Source organism: Phascolarctos cinereus, unplaced genomic scaffold (assembly GCF_003287225.1).
Source record: "Phascolarctos cinereus isolate Bilbo 61053 unplaced genomic scaffold, phaCin_HiC Scaffold_4;HRSCAF=312, whole genome shotgun sequence".
Taxonomy (NCBI): Eukaryota; Metazoa; Chordata; class Mammalia; order Diprotodontia; family Phascolarctidae; genus Phascolarctos; species Phascolarctos cinereus.
In genome coordinates, this window is record NW_027555847.1 from 577,323,027 (window position 1) to 577,346,761 (window position 23,735).

The 23,735-nt window shown below is 37.7% G+C and overlaps 1 protein-coding gene across 1 annotated transcript in view; it reads right to left on the reverse strand.

Moving 5' to 3' along the window:
* The window catches only part of CNGB3 (cyclic nucleotide gated channel subunit beta 3), a 189,460-nt gene extending 166,678 nt beyond the window's left edge, over window positions 1-22,782 (reverse strand). The window contains exons 1-2 of the mRNA XM_020970100.2: window positions 22,644-22,782; window positions 10,610-10,691 (exon numbers count right to left, since the gene is read on the reverse strand). Of these exons, the coding sequence (XP_020825759.1) occupies window positions 10,610-10,691; window positions 22,644-22,751 (190 nt within the window). The 5' untranslated portion in view covers window positions 22,752-22,782. The remainder of the gene's footprint in view (window positions 1-10,609; window positions 10,692-22,643) is intronic.
* Between the last annotated feature and the right edge of the window lie 953 nt (window positions 22,783-23,735).

Below are 23,735 nucleotides of genomic sequence, written 5' to 3' on the forward strand. Positions count from 1 at the left end.
CAGCCCCTCTTAATTCCAGTGCCTTCCCTCTGTCAACTATTTCCTATTTATGTTGTATATATCTTGTTTTGTATATTTTTGTTTGCATGTTATCTTCCCCATTAGCTTGTAGGTCCATTGAGGGTGGGGACTGTCTTTTGCCTCTTTTTGTATTCCTATCACCAAGCACAACACCTGATACACAGTTGGTGCTTAATAAATGTTTATTGAATTGAATAAATTGAGAAGTTAAATGGTTTGCCGAGAATCATGAGCTGATATGTCAGAGGCAATACAAGTGAAATGAGAAAAATACAGAAAAAGTCCTTTTTAAGTAGTTCTCACTCTGAAATAAAATTTGTTGCATTGTATATTGCATTGTGTAGGGTAAAAATGACATGAATGGGGAAGCATGATAACTGTTTTCAAGTATTTGAAAGGCTGTCATGTCAAAAAAGAAATTAAAACTAGGTACAGACCCCAAAGAGATTAAGGAAAGAGGAAAAAGACCCATTTATGCAAACATATTTACAGCAGCTTTTTTTTTTTTTGGTGGCAAGGACTGAAAAATGAGAAGATGCTTAAATTGGGGAATGGCTGAACAAATTATGCTACAGCAATGTAATGGGATATTACTGTGCTACAACATACAACAAAAGGGTTAGTTTTAGAGAACACTGGGAAACTTGTATGAACTGAAGTGAAGTGATGTGAGTAGAGCCAGGAGAACTATTTATATAGTAACTGAAAGAATGTAAAGAAAGACATTTAAAGAAGTAAGAACTCTTATCAATGGAATTGCTATGGAAGACTGATGAAGAAACATGCAACTTATCTCCTGACAGAGGAGTGATTCACTGAAGGTGCAGAAGAAGACACAAGTTTTTGGACATGGCAAATGTGTGTGTTTGTTTTGCTTGAAAATGCTTATTTATTATAAGGATTGTGTTTTTCTTTTCTCTTTGTTAAGCAGGGAGGTGGTGCAAAGAAGGTAACTAGTGACAGAGTTGTCAAAAAAAGAAAACTGGAGTATTGATGCATTTAAAAAATACACAGAAGTCAAGAAGATTAAGAAGAAACAGATAAGAAGTATAGTCTTGGAAGTAATGTGTTGAATATGTTATATATTTTAAAAGAAAGTTATATGTAATAGAAATCCATGTTTTCACACATATACTTCTCATTCTGTTCTACTTTGTATATGTAAAATGTTATTATTGATGATAGTAATTCCATATGGAAAAAAAAAGTGATTAGACTTGTCCTACTTTGTCCCAGAGAGTAAAACCTGGAGCATTAGGTAGAAAGTACAGAAAGGCTGATTTTGAATACTTGTAAGGAAAAACTTCCTAACATTTAGAGCTATCCAAAAGTGGCATGACCTGCCTCATAAGGGAATGGATTGCCCCTCACTAGGGGTCTTCAGGTAAAGTCTAGAGGATCACTTATTGGGGGTGTTGGAGAAAGGATTCTTGTTCAGGTAGATATGAGTCAGGTTAGACGGGCTCTGAGGTCTGTTTTGACTCAGCAATTCTGAGATTCTGGGATGTATGTCTTTTTTTCCCCTAGCAGATAGAATTTAGACTGAGCTCTATAACATAGTCCTATAATCAGAAACCAACATCTGCAGATGTTGTGACATTGCACCTGCATGTTTTGAAGTGAAGAAAATGAAAATTCCCAGCACATATAAGAGGCTATCTTTAAACACTAATAATTTTGTTTTTTCAAGACCAGATAGCTTTTATAGAACTCTTATTCCTATTACGGAATGTAAGTACATGCCACGTCTGCAATTTTAAATGAAATCTCTTTCCTCCCACTCTCATATAAGTCAGAAATAGTTTTTATCTTTTCAATGAAACTTCCACAAAAGAAATCACCCTTCCCTGTAGAATAGCAATGAAAAATATAAGCTTACAAGCAAATTTTTTAGAGGAAGGATGACTAAGATATGAATGAAGCAGTCTGTCATCACAATTTGAACTACAGTAAGTTCTGTAGTGCTCTGTGATCTTTGGCTACATAGGTCATTGGAACATAATTTGCCTTCTGTGTGTGGGCTGTCTCCATATGTAAAGAATGAGAGAAGTCAGAGAGTTACCAGAGTCAGATAATTCCAGCATAAGAGGATATCTGGTCTAAATTATCTGGATAATTTCCTGTTTTTTTTTCTTTCTACTTTAATTGGTTTTTGCAGATCTGGCCTATATTGTAGGATGATATTTTGCTATTTTTCATATGAATATTGCATGATGTAGTACAGAAAGAAGATTGCTATCTAGTATAGGAAATTCAACAAGGCAGTTAAATGATAAAGTAAATAGAGTGTTAGATTTGGAGTCAGGAAGACCTGGGTTCAAATCCTGATTCAGATACTTACTAGCTGTGACCCTGGTAAAGTTATTTAACCTTTGTCTGTCTCAATTTTTGTATTTTGTAAAATGGGAATAATAGCTCCTCTCTCCTATGAACTGCCTATTCATATCCTTTAACCAGTTATCCCTTGGAAAATATTCCTGGCCCTTAGTAAACAGTTAATAAATGCTTATTGATTGATTGGCTGAGGGACGCTATAGCTTTCCCCTTCAGGGAAGAAGCTTAATAACCACAGCACTCCTGAGGGAATGGTGATGGTGACTGAAAAATCTGACTGTCAGAATTGTAATCTTTTCCAACAGAGAAGAGCTTAGTAACTAAAACGTTGTTTGGTGAATGTCTGAGAGGGTATTAAGTGACCTTGAAGGTAGTTTCATAACTGAAATTCAGTTTCAGTGAAAATGTGATATTTGGTAGGAAACAGGGTGAACAGAAAGCAGCATCATAATGTCACTTGTAGAAAATGGATATTTGGGGAGGCTAGGTGCCATAGTGGATAGAGCACTGGCCCTGGAGACAGGAGGAGCTGAGTTCAAATGTGACCTCAGACATTTCACACTTCCTAGTAGTGTAACCCTGGGAAAGTCACTTAACCCCAATTGCCTTATCCAAAAAAAAAAAAAAAGGACACTTTTCAGTATCGGGTATGTGAGTTGCCTGTTGATGCATGTATGCTGTCCAAGTTTGTATGCCCCATGTCCTTTTTCTTTATCGTTGGTGTATATATTTGTTGACAAGTGAGTTCCAAGTTTTTGAAAGATCATTCTAATGTTGCTTTTGTTATTTTACAATTTCATTAAATAGCTTTGCTGTGTGTTCTCTGGATAACTAGTAAGCATAAATATGTTGGTAGGAACTCATGTGCAATTTATGGTTTAGAGAGAATTCTGACCCACAAAGTACCTAGAACCTAGGGTAGATTTCTGAGGCTCATGGGTGAGGGGAATCCTGGGTACTACATCATAAGACTATGAATTTTCCAATATCACAATTTCTGAACAATCAAAATTTTGGAGAACAGAAGACAATGTAGTTATAGATCATATTCCTCATTTATAAACATACAAAATTACATTTTTATCTTGTATTTTGGGTGTGGAATATTTTAAAAATAAATATATCTATTTGAAACACATTTTTGTTAAAGCTTACATCATTTAGTAATAATAATAATGTATCTAAAATTTATATAGTACTTTAAGATTTGTAAAGTGCTTTATATATATAATCTCATTTTGTCTTCCCAAAACTCTTAGAAATAAATGCTATCATTATCCCACTTTACAGATCAGGAAACTGAAGCAGACAGATTAACTGACTTGCTCAAGGTCTCACAAACAGTAAAATCTGTAAAATGTTTTATATATATTTTCTCATTTCATCCTTACAACAACCCTGGAAGGTTGTTTCTATTATTATACTAATGGAAATTAATCAATGAATCTTCAAAAACCCAACTTTTTTTTAAAAGTGGAGAATATTAAGAATATACAGAAAATCACTATCTCCTTTATTAATCTCCATAGGGCCATTGCCACTGTATTATCTCTCGGTCAGATAGTCTTGAGAAAGGAAGGGGTCAAGATGAACTGGGAATTGGGGCACGTTTAACAGTATCTTTAATAATGAGTGTCTATTTGAATGGGGATTTTATTTTTAAATGCCTAAATCTTTTTTTTTTTTTGTGAGGCAATTGGGGTTAAGTGACTCAGAGTCACACAGCTAGTGAGTGTTATGTGGCTGAGGCCACATTTGAACTCAGATCCTCCTGACTCCAGGGCTGGTGCTCTATTCCCTGCACCACCTAGCTGCCCCATATGCCTAAATCTTTGAAGTCATCTAGACTAACTTTTTTTGGGGACCCTCAGTAGAGGTAAAACACATGGGGTAGTTAGTCTGTAACATTTGTTCAGTGGAGGGAGAGGTGGATTGTTATGAGGATTAAATTAGACACCATATCTGAAGGTCTTCATAAGCCCTAAAGAGCCACATAAATACTAATAGTCATTATAGTCTTTTAAATTTCCCTACTTCATTCCCTTTAACCCTTTATTTCAGTTGTAGTGATAAGTTTTCTTCTTGCCACAAAAGCACTTGCTCCATATTGGCACCAGAGAGGAAGGGAAGGTAGATGTTATATCCGCATGAATCCAGGAGTAGAATAGCCAGCCATGCAAAAGTCTTTCCATCAGTCTCCAATAGGTGGAATTCTGAGCTCACTCTGCTCCAGCCCCTAGGCTTTTTCAGTTCCTACGTACATGTTCAAATGTGATTTGCTTGGGTTCCCCCATGGCTTACTGCTAGTGCCTTGCCCAGGCTTTCTGACTAGGGAATGAAAATCCTAACTTATTTGGTCTGTTTGCCTCCATTCTCATTAAGATTCATATCTCCTTTCCAATTTCACCTGACCCCAAAAGGACTATAGTTACTGCATGGAATTGAAATTAAAAAGATACAGCATTAAAATTCCCAAGCGGCTGAGCTCAGCTGCTCTCAGAAAAAGGTCTGAAATTTCAATTTCTCATGGCTGCAACCACTTCCCTTAAGGCCTAGGAGTAGTGGCAGACTGCAGGATGATAGGGAGAAGGAAAATCTGGGAGGCTAGGAAGGCCAATTAGAAGGCTAAGTATTCTAGGTCTGTAGAAGGCAGTAGTCTACATAGGGGATAATAATAATAAGGGCTTGGACTAAGATAATGGAAGCAGTGATAGAATGAGACAGATGTGAGCATTATTTTCAAGGAATAATAAGGAAGATGGTGTTTGAGTGAATGTGGGATATGTTGAAATGATTCTGGGATATTAAAAATGGGTCCCATTACTGGAAATATAGAAGTTAAACCAGGGAATTGGCTTTGGGGGATGAAAGGATGTGGTGAAATTAAAAGAGATTTGGGTTTGAAAGAGGTGACCCAGGTTCAAATCCTGGCTCTGCTATTTATTCTGTGTCAACTTGGACAAGTTACTTTCCTATTGTAGGCCTTACTACTCATCTGTAAAATGAATATGTAAGATTATACAGTTTATATAATAGTCTAATAATATATGTGTATATATATATATATATATATATATATATATATATATAGTCTAATAATAATAATAATATAGTCTAAGGTCCTTTCAAGCAGGGGTGTACTGGTAAATGTTTAACAACTGGCTTTCTAAAAAAAAAACACCCACCAGCAAGTGTATATATGACACATTTTAAAGTTTAATCTGTATTGTTAACTTTTTTTGTATTATTTAGTATTTAATTTTCCCTCAGTTACATCTAAAAACAATTTTTAACATTTGTTTTTAAAACGTTGAGTTCTAAATTCCCTCCCTTTTCCCTTCCCCATCCTTATTGAGAAAGCAAGCAATTCCATATAGGTCATATATGTGTAGTTATGCAAAACATATCCATAACAGTCATGTTGTGATATTGTTAACATTTTTCTACCCATTTCTTAAGTCTAGAAAATCAACAAAATAATGAAATGAGCCCTGATTTGTAGCATTTACCAATTTCTGAAATGTAAGTGCTGCACTGAAAATTTAACAATTGGCTTTTGGGAGGTTATTGGTATGAGCTGGCTCTAGTAAACTATTGCTTTCAACTCTAAATCCTATGATTCTATGATGAGATCAACTCTAGACATGCCAATTTTAAGTGACAGCAGGAGATATAATGGAAATGTACAGCAGGGAGTCGTAACCAGAATTCAGTCTCTGTTGGGCTGGAGTTATAGATTTGAGAGTTACATGCAGAGAAGGGATAGTTAAAGCCATGAATATGAATAGGATTACTAAGGATCAGAGTAAAGAGAGAGAAGAGCATGGAATTAACAACAGGACTTTTTATTTTTTACAAGTTTTATTCTTTAGATTTTCTTCATTCTTTAAAAAAATTCTTTTGTATATTTTGGTTGGTGGTTGTTCTTTGCTCTCTAAGAGGACCCAAACACCACAATGTTGGAGTAAAGGTACAGTGTGTCTGAGTGTGGCTGAATCAGACCAATACAAGCTCGGAAGGCTCTACTACAGGTTGCGCACAGTCTACATGAACATTTGGAGTGGAGATGTCTCTAAATTTGTGCATCTTCATTCGTTCATGTTTCTTTTGAGCTGCTGCAATCTTGCTTTGCTCATAGAGCATAGCACCTTTTTTGATGTGGGCAGGCCATGTGGGAAGTCCTTTGCCAGTGTCTCTCATGCATTGCAAGTGATTTCAAAGCTCTTCAGAGAGACCTTGAGGGTATCCTTGTATTGCTTCTTTTGACCTCCATGTGAATGCTTGCTTTGTGTGAGTTTTCTATAAAATAGTTTTTTAGGCAAGCCTACATTTGGCATTTGAACAACATGGCCCACCCATCAGAGTTGCGCTCTCTGCAACAGAGTTTGGATGCTTGCCAGTTTAGCTTCAGGTGATCTTCAGAATCTTCTTAAGACAATTCGAATAGAAGAGATTCAGTTTTCTGACACGGTACTAGTGCACTGTTCAGGTTTCACAGGCACACAACAATGAGGTCAGTACAACAGCTCTGTAGACCTTCAGTCTGTAGTCAGTCAAATACCTCCTCTGTCCTACACTTTTCTTTGGAGCCCCCTACACACTGAGGTAGCTCTGACAGTGTGTGCAGCAACTTCATTGCCAATGTGTACATCCCTGGAAAGTACACTACCAAGGTAAGTGAATTTACCCACAGCAGTCAGTATTTCTCCATTTGCTGTAGCCGATGGCTCCACAAACTTGCGTTTTCTTAGTGTTAATTGTTAAGCCAAAATTAGCACAAGTGGCAGAGAATCCATTCACACTTCATTGTGTCTTGGCCTTAGAGGCTGTGTTAAGTGCACAATCATCTGCAAACAAAAAATCATGCACCAACTCTTCCTCCACTTTAGTCTTGGCTTATAGCCTTTCCAAATTAAATAATTGACCATTGGTCAGGCAGCTGACTTTGATTCTCTGTTCGTCCTCATTGAAGGAATTTGACTACATTGCTGGAAATATCATGCTAAAAAGCATGGGGAGCAAGCACATAGTCCTGCTTCACTCTGTTGGTGCCTGGCAACCTCGAGAGCAATGTCTATTATCCAGAAACTGGACAAGCATGCCATCGTGAAACTGGCATATGATACTGATGACCTTCTCTGGGCACCCACATTTTGCCATAATTTTCTGTAAGTGTTCATGATTGACAGTATCAAAGGCTTTGGTCAGATCCACAAACATGTACAGAACTCTGTTCTGCTCCTGGCCTTTCTCCTGAAGTTGTCAGGCAACAAACACCATATAAACTGTCTCTTCACCCTTTCTGAAGCCACACTGGCTCTTGGGGAAATGACCATTTTCCACGTGAAGGAGCAACCTATTAAGGAGAACTCTGGCAAGAATCTTGCCAGCAATGACTAAGAGAGAAACTCCCCTGTGACTGTCACAGGACAGCCTATTTACCTTTATAGAGATGGACAAAGGAGTCATCCTTTAACTCCGGGGGGATAACCTCCTCTTGCCATATAACCCGGAAAATTTCAGTGAGCTTTTCTAAGAACAGTGCCTTTTAAATCCCAACTGTAATAGAATCAGCACCAGGTACTTTGCCATGAGAGGAGCAAATGGGATTCAAAACTTCTTCAGAAGTACGGCTACATTGACTTTAACTTGAGTATATGGTCAATGGCTTCAGCACTGATTGATGATGATCTATTGAGAACACCATGGAAGTGTTCATCCCACCTCTTCTGGATTAAATCCTTATTACTAATCAATAGGGCTCTATCAGTACTGGGTAGTTGAGATGCACCATAGGTCTTTGACCCATGAATAGTCTTCAGGCCATAATAAAAGTATTTTGGATTGTTACTTTCAGGTTAAAAGTGAATTTCCTCTGCCTTCTTACCGAGTCAAGAATCTTGCATCTCTCTAAGCTTCACTCGTACTTTACTTTTTTTTTTTTTAAGGCAATTTGGGTTAAGTGAATTGCCCAGGGTGACACAGCTAGTAAGTATCAAGTGTTTGGTCTGAGGCCGGATTTGAACTCAGGTCCTCCTGAACTTCAGGGCCGGGGCTCTATCCACTGAGCCACTAGCTGCCCCTTGTACTTCACTTTTGATGGAGTTAAATGCTGCTTTCTTAGAGGTGGATGAACTATCCTGCTGGCAAACCCTTTGGAATTCTTGTTTTTTGTTTTTGAATTTCCCCATCATTTTTGTCAAACCAGTTGTGATGTTTGCGAGTGTTCTAGCCCAGATGAGCAAATACAGTGCTATACACCAAATCTCTGAAAGCTGCCCACTGATTTTTCACTCCACTGTTGCCAACCATGTGTTGGTTCAACAAACTGATCACTCATGAAGAAGCACTCTCATCTGTTTACAGTAAGTCTTTTGGTAGTTGTCTTGCTTTGGGAAATTCACTTTGGTTGGATGCAAATTTTTAGCTTGGGGAGGATGTCTGTGATCAGATCAGCACTCTGCACCATACATCACCTTCATCACTCTCACATCCTGTCTGTTTCTTCTCCTTACAATGACATAGTCTATTATATGCCAATGTTTGCTGCAAAGGTGATTCCACAAAGTTTTATTGTGTTTAGGTAAACAGAAGACAATGTTGGTGATGAGAAGGTCATGAGCCACACAAGTCTTCAGTAGTAAGTGATCATTGCTGTTGCTATTTCCCACTTCATTACCCCCAAGGATTCTCTGCCATGTCTGGTAATCTCTGCCTACTGTTGCATTAAAGGACTATAAAGTCCTAGGACCTAGGACTATAGGCTTGTTCTCTTTTGGCACATTAATGATGAAAGTCTCTATAAATTTTTTTTTTTTTACCTCATCAGGTTTTGTCCTGGTGAGAGCACATGAACTGATGATGGTGGTGTGGTGCTTTTCTGCAAGTGGCAATCACATTGTCATGAGTCTGTCATTCACTCCTTTTGGGAGGCTTCCAAGCTTGTTGGCTAGATTAGTTTTGATTTTACAAACCCATGCCAGTTTCATAGTGCTCCCTTTTACTGTGGCCACTCCAGAAAAATGTGTATCCTTCTCTGACTTCGGTAAGCTAGCCTTCATTTGCCAGCCTTGTTTCACTTAGGGCTGCTATTTGGATGATACTTACTGATTTCTCTTACAACAAGAGCTCTTTGTCTTTCAGGTCTACTGGATTTCATACTGTCCATAAGTGTGCACATACTCCATGTACTGATAATGAGTAGAATCATCTTTGCAAAAATTTTTGTGCATTTTTTTTGTGTTTCCATCAAGGGGGATCCCTACCTGCCATGGTAAACAGGCCAGAGTTGGGTGAAACAATTTTTAGGGTACCTTTTCTATCTTATTCCTCACACCAGGAGGGGGCAGTATGGTCATTAACAAAAGGCTGCTCAGACACCCAGTGGGCTTCTCAATCCAATTGCTGCTTCAGTTCAGCCCTGGGCTGCTTGTGTGCAAAGTTGTGACTACAACTCTTAGTGCATTTGCACCTGTGGCTTCATCACTTGCCTGTTGCAACAGGACTTTGAGATAGTTAAAAATGGTAAAATGGTATGGGTGATATATTTTGATTCGTGCATAAATTGAATTTAAGTGAGGCAGAGGTGCATGAAGTTGTCGGCCTCATTCTCTCTTCCAGTCATCAAAGTTCAGTGGCAACACAAAAGTCAAGATGACTGGTGATGGCTTGGGATGCAGTGGATGACGTTGGCATCTTTGATGTCTAACCAAACTCTAAATGTTCCACAGCACCTGCTTCAGCTGCCTTCGTGACCATTGGAACAAATTGTTTTCATCTGCCCATTCTGCTGGGGGGAGTTTTCACATGCTGGGGGAAGACACTCTGCTAATTCATTGAAGGGCTTGTGACCCCTCTGTCACTCTCAACCTGGTTTAGCCTGTCTGTCAAAATGGTTTACTGGGGTATGGCCACTGCGCATGCTGTAGTTTCTTGGAGCCACAGGTGAGAGTTGGGTGGCAGGTGGACTCCAAAGGTAGAAAGCTGTCCTGAAAAGGGCTTGGCAGCCTTCAAACCAGAGGTACTAGTCTTCCCTGAACACACCCTACACTTAGAATAGTGACTTTTTTTGCTATACACACAGGTATATGTGTGTGTGTGTGTATGTGTATGTATGTATGTATATACATATATACAATATGCACATGTTATGTGAATAAAGGTATTTTTCCAGAGAGAAGAAAATTTCCAAAAAATTTTGACTCAACATCTTTCAATAATAGCCAAAAATTTCTGGTTCATACAACTTACTGACCTTTTCTTTTGGGGAGTGATGGCTCATTTGAGGCTGAAGACATCTTGGCTTTAGGATGCTCCTTTTCAGCTTGACATTCTCTCTTAAGGAAACAAAAGTGTGATTGATGCATTAAAATATGAAATTGGTTATTTGTCAAACATCAGTGCCTGGTACACTGTCTGACATATAGTAAACATTTAAAAATGCTTCCATTCATTGACTTTTCTTTTTTCTGTTTGTAGTATACTTAGACAACAATGCCTTATATCTGTGTTCTTCTCTTTCCTTTCCTCTTCTCCTTCCTTGCTTCTATTCATTGCTTCCCTTTCCTTGCTTACTTTCTTCCCTTTCTATCACCCTTCTCTGTCTTCTCCTTATTCTAAGGCACAGCTTGGCTATGTCTAAGACTCAACCTTCTAACATTAGTTCCTGTTTCTGACATCTCTTAGGATGGGGTCTGCAGCAATACTGAGGGGTAAAAAATTAAGGGTAGGTAAGTTCCCCAAATAAATCAGCTGAAATGAAATCCCGAGGAGCCTGATGAATTTAAATTTTGTCCTTTGTACACCAAGGATGGACCAAAGGAAAGGGAACAAGCATTTATTATGTGCTTAATATATGCTAGGCACTGTCCTAAGTGACCTTTGTCTTTCCTCTGGGGTCTAAGAAAAAAAATGAAAGGGGCAAAGTACAGAAAATTATCAAGACCAGAATGCAAAAGATGTGCTTAGCCAGAGATGGATATTTGGGAGTCGTTGGTATAGAGGTGATAGGAGTCAGACTTAAAAAAAAAATTATCTGTCTCCCATTGTTGCTGGTGGTAAAACCTTTGGGCAAAGGTCAAAAAGGTTATGTGCTTGCTTTTAGAGACAGAAAAATATGAAGATTATGTGAGACTACATTGTTTTGCTCTGTGCCAGTGGAGGAGAGGAACCCTGGCCAGAAGCAGCAGGTAGATTTGTTTGAAATGGAAGCTGGCAGATTGATTCCTTAGAAGAAAAAAAAAGGTGGGGGTTATGGGTAGTTTATGCCAGAAGGAAGGCCTGGACCATATTCCTCCTCTCTAACTCACTGGAAGCCCCTACCCTCTTCTTCCACCTCCTCACTTCAATGGAGCTCCTGTCCGTGAAAGCTTAATAGATCCATTGGAAATTGGGGCAGTACAGGTAGATAGGAGTTGGGAGGAGGAGGATTCTCTAATCATGATTCTGGAGTTAAATTACAAGATAATGTGTTTCTGAAACCACAAGTTGGAATTTCACCCCTTTAGCCTGCCCTAGCATCACTGATGGTTAGGTTCTAATATCATTAGTCTTGAAGAGCAGGAAGAAAAATCAGACACACAGTTTATAGGCTTCATTGCCTCCTGTAGTACTACCAAGTGGAGCCTGAATCAGATTAAAATGGAACTGGGAAATATTAAAAAAAAAATAAAAATACAAAAACCCTCCATATAGATAATGCTAATTTGTGGTTTTCTAAATTGCTTGCTGGGAACCTCATGGGTGGTTTAGAGGCCTCTGTTTCTATTTGAGTTTGACACGATTGTTGAAAAATATTGTTATTCACTACATTATGGGTTTCTGTGAACTGACATGAAAATGCAATAATCACTTAAGGTATTGTTTCTTTGGTAAAATGCATTATGAGTTCTAAACAGTTGGCTGCTTACAAACAGATTCCTCCATTCATTGGTTTGTGCGATTGCTTGTTCAGAGCTTTATAGATTACAAAGTACTTTTACATCTATTATTTAATTTCTACAAGGTAAGTCTACAAGTTAAGTATGTAGGCAAGGTATTATTATCCCCATTGTCCAGACAAGGAAGCCAATCAGTAAGCATTGATTAAGCAAGTGTTATACAGTAGGAACTGAGCTAAACATTAAGGACACAAAGGCAGAAACAGAAAGGTTTCTGCCCTGACAAAGTTTACATTCTTTCTTAATGATGAATTTAAGTTTAGTCCTTTGTAGCTAGGTGGCACAGTGGATAGAGTGCCAGGCCTGGAGTCAGGAAGACTCATCTTCCTGAGTTCAGATCTGGCCTCAGACACTTTCTATCTGTGTGACCCTGGGCAAGTCTCTTAACCCTGTTTGTCTCAGTTCCTCATGTGTAAAATGAGCCGGAGAAGGAAGAAAATCCCAGTGACTGAAAAATGACTTTATAACAACAACAAAAACCAAGGACCAACCCAAGGGAATGGCAGGAAAAAATCATTTATTAAGTGCCAATTATGTTCCAGGCACCGTGCTAAGTGGCCTTTGTTTTTCTTGTGGGGTTTGAGCAAAAAAAAATTTGAAGGGGGAAGGGTAGAAAAGATACTCTAGACAAGAATGCAGAAGAGATTCTAAGCCAGTTTCTTTCAGTGAAGCTGAGGCTGAGAGAGGTTAAACGATTTGTACTAGGCTACTTGACTACTAAGTAGTATTGTTGGTTTTAGAATAACTGTCTTCTGACTCCTATTCTAGGCTCTTCCCCATTGCAACACACTGCCTTCATGACATGTCTCTATTCTATTGTCCATTTGTATAATAAACAATGTGGACTTTTCCCAGAATTATAGCATCTTGAGGTAAATGGAAGTTGTCTTTGGGGTTAAATCAACAAGTATTTGTTCAGTGCCTTTTTTTTTTATTTTGCCAAGCACAGTACTAAGTGCTGGGTGGGATGAAATTAATATCTTGGATTTTTTATTGACATTAAGAACACACTTAAGGAGATAGCGGAGGATAGAAGGGCCTGGTGTGTTATAGTCCATAAGATCATGAAGAGTTCAGCAGGAATTAAAGACAACAACAACACTAGATCAAAGCATACATGCAATTGAATTATCACTTTCCATGCTTTGATTCAATTCATCAACCATTATTAAGCACTTTCTGTACTAGCTAGCCTTTATATAGCCCTTTGAGGTTTACAAAGCACTTTACATATGTTATCTCTTTGATCCTCATAACAACTCTTTAAGAAAGATTTTTATTATACTCATTTTACAAATGTGGAAACTGAGGCTCAGATAAGTCAAATGACTTGCCCAGGGTCACTCAACTAGTAAAGGGTCAAAGACAGGATTTGAATTAAGGTCTTCCTGATTCCAAGTACAGCATTCTTTAAATGATTTTAAAATGGTGTTTTCCTTTTAATTACTATATTTTGAAAGTTATATTATGAGGAAAGAAATGCATTTACTTTAAGTGAGCCAGTCTTTAAAAGGATTGAGCTGTAGCTATCATAACAAAGGCACTCCAGCATATCATACATGTTGGAATTTCCAGTGCACATTGTAACCCATCCATGATCAAAAGCAATTATTGAAAGTCTATTTCAAGGACTACCTAGTAAAGGGGGCAGCTAGGTGGTGGTGCAGTGAATAGAGCTTTGGCCTTGGAGTCAGAAGGACCTGAGTTCAAATCCAGCCTCAGACACTTAACACTTACTAGCTGTGTGACCTTGGGCAAGTCACTTAACCCCATTGCCTCACCAAAAAGCAAAAACAAAACCAAACAAAACCAAACCAAAAAGGACTACCTAGTAAACAACTGGAAAGTTGTTTGGGAGAAAGTTCCTCCTATTAGAGACATTTGGAAAGTTAGCTTTCTAAATGAGGAAGATTGAATAGTTGTGGGTCTTTGCTCTGTCCAGTATAGTTACCTGCCTTTACTTTATGTGAGAAACTAAAAGAAATTTTTATATGAAACTGGCCTGAAGTCTTGGAGTCATGGAGAAAGCCTCCATGGGTCTAGTTTCAAGAGAAGATTCAGGCTTATTTGGGGGGGGGAGAACAAAATAAAAAAGTCTGGGAATAAAGACCCCTGTGTTATTCAAAAGGGATAGTTTAAGGGAGGTCCAGATCTATCTGAATGAATTTTTTAATTAACTTGATAAGATTATAGGATGTATGAACCTTTGTTTGGAAGCATGTAAGGGATATATAACCAGGGAAGTAGAGCATGCCCACTTAATGGGTGGAGCACTATTCTAGGATTCTGCCCTATGGCTGGTCTTGTTTTTCTTTAAAAGGTATTGAAACCATCCTAGGGGATTAGGAGGCTCTGGGGACTAACTGCTAGGGCCATTGATAGGGCTCTGGAGCTCTAGGTACAAAAGTGAGGTTATAAATAATAACTGGCTGTCTGAATGACAGACCATCACTATCCTCAACACTGGCACATAGAAGCTATCTTCAGCTGAATCAACACTGTTTTCTTGATGAATATCTTTCCTTTGCTATACCTAAGTAAACTTCCTTTTTTTAACTGTTCAGTGGACTACAAATGTCTGATTTTATCTCAAACACAAGGCATCAGACCCAAGTTAGGCCCACATTACTGTATCACTATTGCTCTGCTGATGGGATTTCAGAGACCCGCCTACCCCTTAATGATAGGCTAACTGAAAATCAGCTGTACCTCCTCTGCTAATCATTTTTTCCCCTCTCCCTCTTCCTCTTCAGAAGAGTGTTGGGAGTGCAGCACTGTGGGCCTGCATTTTGATCTCTAAGCTTGTACTTTTATGTAATTTCTTCCTTCAGGAGGAGTTTATGGTGATTTGTAGCAAAAGCCCATGGAAAGCTGCAGGTGTGTGCTAGGGTGGTCTTAGGGGAATCTGAGGATCTCAAGTTTCTGTGTGTCTCAAGTTTCAATGTACACATCAGAACACAAAAAGGAGATTCTCTATGAAATTGTGAATCTGCATTTCAGAGAGGAAAGGGTATAGATTGATTATAAGCATCACATATGAAGAAAGAAGAAAAAAAATCTTCAGCCAAATGGCAGAAACAAGCTAAACCCACAAATCATCTGTCAGGATTGAAGACCACCCCTCTCTTTTTACTCCTCTCTTTTTACTATTAGGAGACACCCTGTTTTCCAGAGCTAAGACCCAGCAAGCAAGATGTGCCCTGAGTCTGGCATAACAATAATCCTTTGTGCTTGTCTTCTGGATAAACACTGTTGCAACTAAATCACAGAACTGATAGTCCCTGAGTCCAGCTCGCTTTGAATGAACTTTTTGTCACTGGACAACCTTGCCTCACTGTTGCTATTGTGCCTCACCACTGTTGCTATACTACGCTTTTTGATTTTTTTTGTCTAGCCACAAATGTACATAAATCAAGGTTTAGCCCCACTGCCTCAGATCTCCTACTAGAGGAGGCCCTGACACTTGTCTAATTTCTCTTCCCCAGTGGAATAAAGATAGCTTTTTGCTTTTAACCTGTGTGAGATCTTCAGTATGCTGGGAGTTAACAGTGGTTGCAAAACCTCTGTGACTCTGGCCATTTGTTACCAGAGTTGACACATCCACATTTCTAAAGTGAAAGAGAAGTGTCATTGAAAATATTGAATACATATATATACATATATATGCATATATATGTATATATATGAATATATACATGTATAGATATACATTTACACACACATACAGGCACACATGTGTGCATACACACACATATATAGCCATTAACTAACCCAGATATTCACAAAGCCTAGAGAAAGATAATAAAAACTTTTTTTGTTCAGAAATAAAAAGGAAATTAATTCAATATTAATGGCTAGGTCAAGCTAATATAGTTTACCTCCACCATCAGGCAGATTTAGCAATACCCTGAAGTACAGCCCTCTGATGCTGGGTTCATGAAGGGAGAAATGACCCTTAATTGTGAAAGACTTCTAAGAGAAAAGCCTGAAAAGACAGAGAGATGGGGCAAGAGAAGAGGCAAACTATGGACTTAGAATGGTGAATGGGAAACCCTTGGAGCCCCAGGCATGTAGGGGAAATCTGACACCCCAACATGTCCATTGATTCTCAGTGCTTACACCTCTAGAGATGCTGGACTACTCGGATAATTTTGTTCTTCCCCTGGTTAAACTGAAATTTCATTTTCATCCTGCACAGAGCCTCTTAGCTCTTGTGTTTTCTATACCTAAACTGATCTGTGTAATTTCCTTGCTTCTCTGTTCCCAGAATTCTCTCTGTTGAGCAGGAATTATGTCTTCCTACATTTAGAATCACAGGACTGACCTTCAAGGGGATTGACAAATTTACCTGGAGATGGAGGTGGGGTGGGACTGCAGATGTAAAGAGAGCAACAATATGCAAAACAATCTATACATTTAATGTAGTATCAGTCAAAATATCATGGGAAACCTGTAAAAATGGATAAAATAACAAGAAAATTCATATGGAAGAAAAGACAGTAAAGAATTTAAAGGGAAAATATAAAAACAGAAGAAGGGATACTTTTATTGCCAGACAGATCTCCAAATACATTACGAATCAGTCATCATCAAAGCAATTTAGTTATGTTCTAAAATAGAAATTGAGATCAATTAAATAGATTTGGTAACTGAGAAGAAAACAAAGTGATTTTAAAAAGTGTTTGATAAATCCAAGATCACAAAATATAGGAGTAGGAACTTATTCAATAGAAACTGTTGGGAAAATTGGATAGAATTAGGTGAAAACAGGACATTACACACTATAAACCACAATAAATTCCCAATGAATCTGTGATCTTTCAAAAACCACTTTAGAATTAGAAAATAATGGAATGCTATATCTGTAACAATTAAATTCTTAGATTTTCAACAAGTAAAAGAAATTATTGGAAACAAGAGAAAAATTTGATTATATAAAAATAAGGTGATCTTGTAGGAAGAAAAAACAACACATACAGAATAGAAATAAACAGATTAGGGGAGAAATCATTGCAATTTCTGATAAAAGGCTGACAGCTAAAATTTGCAAGGAATGGGAGCAAATTTATGAGAAATATCCATTTTCCAAAGGATTATTGTCAAAGGATATGACCAGACAGTTTTCAGGAGGAGAAACACATAAATTAATAGCCACATGACAGGTTTTCAAACTGTCTAATAATCAGATAACATGAAAATTAAAATGACTCTGGGACACTTTTGCCTATTAATTTGGCAAAAATAGTTTACAAGGATAAAATGCAGTACTGACAGGACTTGGAGAAACAAGCATGCTGCTGTAATGTTGGTAGAGTTATGAATTGGTGCAATCTTTTTGAAAATAATATGAAATTACATAATAAATATAAAACTGTTCATATCCTTTGATCCCAGGATCCCACTACTATTATAAGGATGCTATTGACAGAAGGAAAAGAAGATCTACTTCTGTGAATAAATTCCTAAAATGTGGTATGTGAACATAATGAAATATAATTGCTGAACAAATTATTGTTAAATGTGAATTTAATGGAATAACTTTGTACTATCACAATGACAAATATAAAGAATACCAAGAAATATAGGGAGACAGAGAAAGTGATGCAGATTAAAGAAAGCAGAGCCAAAATAACTGTACGAACAACAATAATAGCAACAAACTCTGGAAAAATATACAGAAAGTGAAACAATTTTATAAGGGGACATGGAAAGAAATAGAATAATTTTGCTACTACCTTGTTTAAAAAGTATATTTATTTTCATAAACTGTAAGTTATTGATGTTATTTTATATGTGTTTTCTGGGTTTGTGTATTTGAATGTTTGTGCTTGTTGATGGTGATTACATTTCTAATTTTTAAAAAATTAATATTTTATTGATAACCATTTTTTTTGCATTCAATTTATTTTGGAATGTTTCCCTCCCCCTTCTCCTATTCAGTGAGCCACCTCTTATAATGAATATTTTTTTTTAAAAGAGGGGAAAAAAGCAGTGCAGCAAAAGGAAACTTACATGTGTTGTGAATGGCAGCATATATAATATTCCATAGCCATAGTCTCACATCTCTGCTATTAATGGAGAGGGTGAATTTTCTTAATTTTTTTCTATGGTCAGTTTATTTGTTCATTTTTTATATTTACATTATTGAAGTCATTGTGTATATTGTTTTCATGGTTATGCTTATTTCACTCTGTATCAGTTTATATAAGCCTTCCCATATTTCTCTGAATTCTTCATATTTATTTCTTCTTATAGTAGTATAAAGAGAAAAATATTGATGAAGGGCTCAGATATGTAAGTCATTCTAGTATTTAGTGACTTTAATTTGCACATCTGGTATTAGGTTTGGTCCCAAAGAGATTCTTGCCTCATAGACCAGTTTTTTTAATATTTATTTACTCATAATATTTGCATATCACAGTCTACAAGATAAATTTTAAGGCACTGACATATTTAGAAACAAGCAAATCTAATTACTTTCAAAGATAAAGAAGTAAGTGAAGGACATGAAGTGTACTTCAGGAAAAAAGAGAGTGGTTTCATGATTTTGGATAAAATGAACTTAGAGCATAGAAAAAACAAAAACCAAACCAACCCCCCTCCCCCAATCTAGATGATTAAAAAAAACTGGTTCTAGAAAAATTGACTTCCTGTTTTACAATAATGCCTTTTTTCCTCTTGGTCTTTAACTTATATTTGTTCATTCACTCCAGCACTTTTCCTTTTCAAGGGCAACCCCTCTCCATGGACTCTTGATGCTATCGCCTCTTTATTTTTCTGGAAAAGGATACTGAACATATCTTCCTCCTCCTATTCTGTTCCCCCCCACTGTCTCATTTTTAATCTTTCCCTGTCTAATAGCTTTCTTGCTGCCTACAAACATATCTAAGTCTCCTTTTTTCCTTAAAAAATCCTCATGTGATCTGAACATCTCCAGAGGTATCATCCTCCCCTTCTCAGCTAAACTGCTCTAGAAAGCTAGTTAAAATTGATGCCTCCACTTCCCATACACTTAATCTTTTCTAAACCTGTTGCAATCTGGCTTCCAACATCATCCCTCACCTGAATGCTGCCCTATTCAAAGTTGCCAGTGATCTTTTAATTGCTAAATCTCATGGGCTTTTCTCAATCCTGATTCTAGCTGACCTCTCAAGCAGTTAGTCAAAAAGCATTTAAGTGCTTGCTATGTGTTAAGCACTGTGTAAGTATTGGGGATGCAAAGAAAGGCAAAACACAGTCCCAGCCCTCAAGGAGTTCACATTCCAAAGGGGAAGACAGCATGCAAACAAATTATGGACATAAAAGATAATTATAATGTTAATCTCAAAGGTAAGGCACTAACAGTGGGAGAGACTGAGGATGACCTCCCATAGAAGGTGGAATTTGAGCTGAGTCTTGAGGGAAGCCAGGGAAGCCAGGAAAAGGAAGGGAGGGAGAGCATTTCAGGAATTGGAGATAATCAGTGTAAATGCAGTCAGGAGATGTATTGTCCTCTGTAGGGAACAGGAAGAAGAATAAAGTTGCTGGATCATAGAAGGGTACAAAGTGTAAGAAGACTGGGGAGGTAGGAAGGGGCCAATGTAGAAGGGAAGAGGTCCATGGGAGGGGTAGGGCTTACATAGATTGGGATGAGGAGGAATCATAGAATGGTAGCAGAGGAAGTTTTCCCCTGGGCAGCTTAAAACTAAATCATAGGGGCCCTGAAGGAAGGACATAGTTACCATAGGACAATGAACTGTCCCAATTGCAATGGTAGCTATGCCTATGACTTTAGCTTGGAGTTGATTCATCCCTCCTTGAGCAAAAGGGTAGGGGGATTGTCTGTTCTTAGCACTGGCCCATTGGTCAGGTATTGTGGTGGTGAGGCACAGGGAAAAGACTTTGCCTCTTTTATCGTTCTTTCTCTCTTCCTAATTGTCCATTTCTCCCTATCCATTGGCTCCATCCTGTGGCCTACAAACATGGCCAGATCACTCTTATTCTTAAAACAAACAAACAAAAAACCCCCAAACCCCAAATCTTCACTTGACCCTATTTTCTCCCTATTTTCGCTCTCTTTTACAGCCAAACTCCTATGGGGGTGGGGAGAAGACCTGTTTACACGTTGCCTCCACTTCTGTACCTTCCACTCATTTCTCAATATCTTGCAGTCTGGCTTCTGACCACACTACTTGACCAAAACTGCTTTCTTCAGGGTCGCCAACAATCTTTTATTCACTAAATCCAATGACTTTTCCTCCTCCTCATCTTTCTTGACCTCTCTGAATTATTGTACATCATCGACTACCCTTTCTACCTCAACACGCTTTCCTGCCTGGATGTTTGGGATATTGTTCTCTTCTGGCTGTCCTCTACCTATGTGACTGCTCCTTCTCAGTCCCCATATTAAGATCACTTTCCATGTTACCATACATTTGGCTATTCTCTCCATGCAGATGACTCCCAAGCCTACACAGTCAGTCCTCATTTATCTCCTGAATCAAGTCCTATATCATTATCTTCATCCTGCACATCTTCACCTGGACATTCAATTGGCATCTCAAACTCAACATAACCACTGCAGAATTATTTTTTTTGCCCTAAATACACCTTCCTTTTTAACTTCCATTTTCTTTGAGACTCCATGTAATTTTAAACACTCAGCTTACAGATTTTACTTTCCCTTAGTCAATCAGTAACAAACATTTATGTAGAACCTACTGTGTCAAATACTGTGCTAGGTGGTTGGGATACAAAAACAAAACCAAAGTAGTTCTTGCCCTCAACGTTATCCTATACATGTTATCATTCATCTGCCATATTCATTCTCTTCCTAAGTCTTGTCAGTTCTAACTCTATAACATCTCTTGCATCTGTATCCTTCTCTCCACTTATGTTCAGGCTCTCCCTGCCTCCAGGCTCTGTCCTCTCTAATCCATCTTCTGCTCAGCTGCTAAATTGATAGTTTTTTTTTTAAAGATAGATTTAATTTCTCCAATTACATATTAAAATAATTTTTAACATTTGTTTCTTTTAAGTTTTGAGTTCCTGATTCTATTCCTCCCCACCTCCTTCCCCTGCCCCCTCCCTGAGACAATAAGGAATCAGATATAGATTATACATGTGCAAATTTTATGTTCTTTTAAAAAAAAGCATGCCTGACCACAATACTTCACTATTCAAGAAGCTTCAGCTCTAACACCTGTAGATTAAACTAGACTCCTCTGTTTAGCATTTAAAGCCCTTAACAATCTGGCTCCAACCTAGCTTTCCAGACTATTTTCATATTACTGTCCTTCATATTTCATGTTCTAGCCATATTGGCCTTTCTAGCCATTGAAACATTGCATATCCCATTTCCATGCTTTCTCACAGGCTGTCTCCCATAGCTGGAATGCTTTCTGTCTCTGGCTATCTCTTGGTATCCATCATTAATTTCCTTTAAAGTTTAGCTCACGAGCCCCCTCCTACAAGAGGCGGTTCCTGATTTCCTTGTTAGTATTCTCCTCCTGATGCTACTTTTTGATTTATTTTGTATTTACTCATCTCTGTGCGTGTTATCCCTAGTAAGAAGATGAGAGTTTCATTTATGTCTTTATCTCCAGTAGCACAGTGCCTGCCACAATTGACTACATATAGGTGAAAGTCTAAAAGACAGTTGATTTGAATCTTATAGGTTCATTGCCTTCAACTCTTCTGACATGTGTGTTCAGCTAAGAAACTAATGGTCATTGCAAATTAATATTCTTATAATATATGTATATTGCACATTTTGAGGATTCTTTTCAACCACCCTGTCCTTCTTCCCTCAACCCCAGTCCAAAAACCTTTAGGGTGGGAATTTTATTTTTCCTTTCTATTTCAATTATGCTGAATGTTATAGTAACCTAAGCATAACTTGTGAAAGGACTTGTGTTCTCATTGAATAAAAAAATGCTAAAGCACAATGTTATTTACTAATGTGATCCTCATTCCCTGTACCACTTTCCTCTATCCTCAGCCAGGTGAGCTAATAAGATACGGTTGACAGAAACTTTGAAACAAAGACAACACAGCCTCTTAAAAAGCTGGAACAGCTTTCTTTTTAAGTGATATCACATATTAAAAGCTAGGCCCAACACTTTTACTTTCCCTTTCTGACACAGGATATAGCTTCCTAATCCTTCATCACATGCAAGTAAAATACAGGTAAATGGACAGAGATAGAAAATAAACCATAAAAGAACAAGAGACATTTTGAATAGATGTTGCTGGGCAGTCTTACTTATGGAAGCCTTGAGAATTCTTCCATGTTACTGCCCTCATTTCCATTAACCATTTCAAACACACAGCCTTTTTACATGAATGAATTCAGCATTGTATGTACATTACCTGGCCCATGCATGGCTGAGCTGGAATGCCTGTTTTATTAGTTTCTTCATTCTCACCTCCTTCTTTAGGCTTCACTTTGTTGAATTTTGCTTTTAGTGGCTTAAACATCTTCCCTTCCAGATCAGGAAGCCCTTGTTGTTCTGACTGTGTCAGTCTGTTGAGCTGTTGAGCTGTGAACTTTGTTTTTCTTTCCATCACTAGATAAGCCAATTAGGTGCTTAATCAGGATTTTATTCTGGTTAATTCCTAGAAGCAACTCCCTAGAGAAGCAGGCTTTTTAAAGACATGCTTTGTCAAGGCCTTGATTTTAAGAGCAAGATATTTCTACTTTGATACTCAGCTGTGTTTAGAGAGTTAAATTCTGTTTTTTAGAAATGTGTGTGAAGGAAATGTTTGAGAGGCTTAGATATTTAGTTGAAACTAAATTGCCCAAACTAGTAACATTGCCTCACATTACTTTTGAATATGAATTCACAATTATGCTTTTAGATTTAATCTTTTAGTTAAAAACACAAAGATATAATGAGCATAATTGACACATATTCACCTGGTCATGCCATCTTCTAAGGTTGTATGTTTTCCCAAATGGAATCTTTTTGTTTCCAATGCAGTATTACAACTTCTGTTATATAATACTATATGAACTCTAAGACTTTGTTCAGTTAAATTTCATTTAAATTTCCATTTTGAGAATATCAACAAATACAGCATACATTTAGTTCAAGTGAAAATACCAAGAGAAGACGAAAAAATCATTCAAAGTGAAACACTACTCAATATCGTTCTTCACTGAGACTTGGACATGGGAGTGAGGAACTGTTTCCTAGGAACCTTGTGATACTGTTTACCTTTTGAGTTAGATAGCCTAGGACCTAGTTCACCTGTTACTAAGTTTTCAGTACTGCCATTTCCTTTCATATTCTTCCTTGACTGAGTTCCAAAGCCATCTAGTTTCAGGTATTGTATCTCTCTCACTCCCTTGTGTAGACAGGGAATTTGGCAAAGGAGATAGAATTCTGGATTTAGAGTTGGGAAGAACTAGGTTCAGATCCCATCTTTTACACTATTAGCTTAGGAGAAAAACTCCATAAT